At 35.1% G+C, this 4,863-nt stretch overlaps 1 protein-coding gene across 3 annotated transcripts; it reads left to right on the top strand.

Moving 5' to 3' along the window:
* Positions 1 to 1,088: 1,088 nt before the first annotated feature.
* Positions 1,089 to 4,392, top strand: LOC111893770 (trehalase). Of its 3 annotated transcripts, none has more exons than XM_023889851.3 (10): positions 1,089 to 1,241; positions 1,666 to 2,203; positions 2,282 to 2,401; positions 2,494 to 2,710; positions 2,796 to 2,905; positions 2,986 to 3,058; positions 3,131 to 3,298; positions 3,399 to 3,583; positions 3,690 to 3,903; positions 4,074 to 4,392. In XM_023889851.3, exons 2-10 carry the CDS (start codon positions 1,668 to 1,670, stop codon positions 4,158 to 4,160), a joined length of 1,710 nt encoding a protein of 569 aa, XP_023745619.1. In that variant the 5' UTR covers positions 1,089 to 1,241; positions 1,666 to 1,667; the 3' UTR covers positions 4,161 to 4,392. The 3 variants fall into 3 exon arrangements, with proteins under 3 accessions (XP_023745619.1, XP_042755917.1, XP_023745618.1); XM_042899983.1 differs by having other exon boundaries at positions 1,198 to 1,345; XM_023889850.3 differs by lacking the exon at positions 1,089 to 1,241 and having other exon boundaries at positions 1,405 to 2,203.
* The last annotated feature ends 471 nt before the right edge of the window (positions 4,393 to 4,863 follow it).

Raw genomic sequence — 4,863 nt, forward strand, 5'->3', positions numbered from 1 at the left:
CTCCGGCGAGTTCTCGGACGATCTCCTTCGCAATTGGCAACATATTTCTTAGTCGAGGAAAAAGAAGTGGCAAATTCAATACCAGAGTCAATTGACTAGAGGTATGCGTCAGTGAAATCCAAATCTCAATATGAGCAGACACTAACAGTAGACGATTGTTGAATTAGGTCATTTTTTGGGATTTCCATGAACATATTGAGCCACCGCCATTGTTGTAGAGGAAGAAAGTGGTCGATCTTAGTTCATGGGGCGTTGGTTTTGGAGGCGGATTTTAATAGGGTTAATAAGAAACTGATTCGTAGAATAAAGGGTTATCACAAGTTAATTTGGGATATTAATATATTTGTAATATTATTAATTTATCATTATTTATTTTTTTAGTTATTTTTTTTGGAGGCGGATTTTATTTCGTGTTGCTGAAATGGAATTCTTTAAAGATTAATTGTTTTGTATGACAGTTGATCAAAGATAAGATTCCTACCTTACTTAATTTGTTGGAGCTAGAGATGAATGTGCATTCTTCATGATGCCCTTTCTTAGGATAGGATTGAAGATGAGAGTATTGCTCGTACCATTTTCAGGGATGAAGCTTGCTTAGGGCCACGAAGGGTTCCCCCCCACCCCCTTGATTTTTTGCTAGAAATAGTCTTTACTCTTTAGTTTTTATACATATTAGATCTAAAAATATAAAAATTATGTTGTGGTCCCTCTGCTCTTAAATTTTCATTTATATTATACTTTCGGCATCCCAAAAAACATCCCGAAATAAATGTTCAAGTTCCGCCACTGTTCATTTGCATTGTGGCTGCAAGGTTATGGAGTTAGCCGTGGAATGGTCGACGCAAAAACAGCCTCGTTCTTATTTGGATATATTGGAGTTGCCGAAACTAAAGACAAGTGATAATAGATTCAAAAAATTGAAAATTTTGTTTATTTACTCCACACTTTGTGTGATTTGGAAAACTTGAATGAGTTAGTCTATAAAAAAACAAAAGACGAGCAATAAGGATTATCATAGATGATAGTACCATTAGCATGTTTAATTAGATAAAAAATAAGGTCTAGTCATGTAAATTTGATTGATCTATATGGAGTGATGTATGTCTCCGACGTGTAATCAGGTTTGAGCTTCTTGCCTGTATACGGACGTTTCAAGCCAATTAAACCAAACGGTAAATAAAACCCTAGCCATCGGGGATGAACAATAGCTTTGGATTGCGCATCTGAAATCAATCCATCGGGTTAGTTGTACTTCAATCGATCGATCAATGCATTCTACTTTAACTTCGTTTCTTTTGCTTCTTCAAACAATCCAGAGTCGGTATATTTGATTGTCTTCTCAAAGGTTAGTGTCATATAGTTCATGAGACACTATACATTTATAAAAATCAAATAGAAGACAAACAACGTCCACATCACCTGATCCAAAGAACAACCTTCATCGGTCTCTCTTTGTTGGACGTATCGATTAGCATTTAAATCAAGTATCTTTTACAAAAGCCGGCACATTTTACAGGAGCTTGGTCATCGTCTTCATATTATCTATATAAATAACACATCATAATGTTCACTAGTTCAACCAAACCCTTGATTCTAAGCTTAAAATGGGTAATGTTAAACCAATGAAACTTGTTAATTTTACTCTCTTCCTTTTCTTGACTGCAGCAATGGATGTAAGCGCAGAACCTGCAAACAGCTGCAAACTAACTGATCATGGTCCAGTGGTGCCCACAACACCACTTGTGACTTTTCTCGAGAGAATCCAAGAAACCGCTCTCAAAACCTTTGGCCCCATGAAATTCGACCCGAAACTTTACGTTGACCTATCATTGAAGTTCGATCTTCCAATCGTCAAACAAGCATTCAATGATTTGGCCAAGACAGCAAATGGGTCTGTGTTACCTTCCGATTTTAATGATTTTCTGAACAAATATATGAATGGGGCAGAAAAGGATTTGGAGTATGTTAAACCAATCGACTTCATGGCTGAACCTGAAGGATTTTTGCCCAAAGTGGCGCACCAGGGTGTGAGAAATTGGGCTCTCGAAGTCCATTCTCTCTGGAAGAATTTGAGTCGGAAAGTGTCCGATAAGGTTTTGGAACACCCTGAATTGCATACTCTTCTTCCTTTAAAACACCCAGTGATTATACCCGGATCCAGATTTCAAGAGGTTTACTACTGGGATTCATATTGGGTAATTAGGTAAGTTTTTCAATTAGTGAATTGATATCGATAATTACCCAAAGAATCTTGTTTACCAATTCAGTTTCTTGATTTCAGGGGATTATTAACAAGTAAAATGTACGAAACGGCTAAAGGGATAATTTTCAATCTGATTGACCTTATAGAGACATATGGATACGTTCTTAATGGCGCCAGGGCATATTATACAAACAGAAGGTATATATCTATATATCAAGCTTTTCTTTTAAATACAAATTTAGGGAATATTATATTACAAACTCAATAATTTGGTGAAAACGTTTTCTTAGTCAGCCTCCATTGTTGAGTTCAATGGTGATTGAAGTATATAAGCAAACTCACGACATGGATTTGGTGAAAAAAGCTCTCCCTGCTCTCATCAAAGAACACAAATTCTGGAACTCAGGCATACATGTTGTCACCATTGAAGACGCTCAAGGAACAATTCATAATTTAAGTCGTTATTATGCTATGTGGAATAAACCAAGGCCAGAATCATTCACAATTGTAAGAAATTCGATAATAGTTGAAGAAATTGTCTTGTGAATTGCAAAAAAAATTAAACAAAATTGTTGATTTGTTTGTTTCACAGGACACAGAAACTGCCATTAAAATTTTGAAGGATTGTGAGAAAGAGAAAGTGTATAGGGAGATTGCTTCGGCTGCAGAAAGTGGTTGGGATTTTAGTACCCGATGGATGAAGTAAATACATTTTTAATCCTTTTTTTGGTTATTTTTTGTGATTGTCTCTTTTTTTTTTTTTAATTGATAATTTGTTACAGGGATACTTCAGATCTCACAACATTGTCCACAACAATGATTTTACCCGTTGATTTGAATACGTTCATATACAAGGTACAAAAGAAACCATTTTATCCAAATAGGGTTAAAAATTTTGATTTTTTTTATATGTTTTCCTTTTCCCAGATGGAACTTGACATATCCTTCTTAGCAAAAGTTTCTGGAAAAACTAGTGATTGTTTACACTTCAAAGAAGCTTCAAACGCAAGAAAGAAAGCAATGGATGCTATTTTTTGGAACGAAGAGAAAGGGCAATGGTTCGATTACTGGCTCGACCCTGACTCGAACCGCAAGGTAACATAATCCAAGATGGCTCGAACCATGAGCCATGGGTCATGGGTGCACCCTTTGTTGTGTCAACTCTAATCTAACCACTTGTGTAACAATTTTGTAGGAGGATGTTTACACATGGGATGCTAAATATCAAAACCAAGACATATTTGCCTCAAACTTTATACCTTTGTGGGTGCGATTTCAAGACAAAACCCTCGTTAAAAAGGTTGCACAGAGTCTTCAAAGCTCGGGTCTCCTTCATGCTGCTGGGGTTGCAACATCGTTGACTAATTCCAGCCAACAATGGTAATCTACTTTTATATTTCACACTATGAAATATGTTATAAAGAGTAAAAAATATGGTCACTTTTATCACCCTTTTTTGTGATTTTTTTTTCTTTGTTGAAAATAGGGATTTTCCGAATGGTTGGGCGCCGTTGCAACATATGATAGTTGAGGGACTAGTTATGTCAGGATCAGAAGAAGCGAAATTATTAGCAAAAGATATTGCTAAAAAGTGGATTAGGACTAATTACATTGTTTATAAGAAGGTCAACGCAATGCATGAGAAATATGATGTCACTAAATGTGGAGAATTTGGAGGGGGTGGCGAATATGTGCCACAAGTAAGCCCGGACACATTTCATTTAAATATTTTTTGTTTCATTGACATCAGTCTCGTTTCCAGTATGCTGGACATCGATTACAAAACAATACAGTGCATGTCAAACACAGTATAATCTCTGTTTCGTTTTAATATCGATAACCCTTTTTTAATTAAAATGTTGGTTTGCAGACCGGTTTCGGGTGGTCTAATGGTGTGGTGTTGGCCTTTTTGGAGGAGTTTGGATGGCCTGAAGATTTAGATCCACAATGCCAATGATGAATTCAGTTCAATTGAACCAACTGGGCCTGGTAATGGGCCTGGCCCAAGATTTTTATTACATTTGTAAGTTGTAACTAATCTATCCGATGATAGCTTCAAAACGTTGTACAAGTAAAAATCGAGGCAAAATAGTTGGTTTGTTTTATTACATTTTTTTTGTCATCTAAAAAATTATTGTAAATCTGAAATTATAGTTATTATTTAATTAATTTGATAGTGATTATATTTATGTTTATGTCTTGGACATATTTTGTACGTTGTTTGTGTATTCTTCACCAAACAAATGGGACAGAGTAAAAATGAAGGTTATGTTTGTATATTTTACATCATATATGCTTTTAGATACAATCTTTCTTATGTCGTGTTGGACGATCATTTTTGAATGTTACAATTTATGCATAAAAAGGTCATATTTATGTCATTAGGTTTCGTTTCAATTGATTTACAATAAGTTATTTTCATTTCTGATAACTAATCTGGTTTATACATAAAAGGTCATGTTTGTGTTTCGTAGATTATGGCAGGTTTGACTTTTAGTTGCAGTTGTATGTTTTTCTGTAGCGTATCTGTGCACATCTTTTCTCCTACAATATTTTATATTATACTGAGCTCTGAGCCCTATATTTATAAAATGTTTATTATATCTTTTCATCTATTCGTGCAAACTTCATTGATAGGAGTTAAACGTAAACAAATAATG

Source organism: Lactuca sativa, chromosome 3, assembly GCF_002870075.4.
Source record: "Lactuca sativa cultivar Salinas chromosome 3, Lsat_Salinas_v11, whole genome shotgun sequence".
In the NCBI taxonomy this organism is placed as follows: Eukaryota; Viridiplantae; Streptophyta; class Magnoliopsida; order Asterales; family Asteraceae; genus Lactuca; species Lactuca sativa.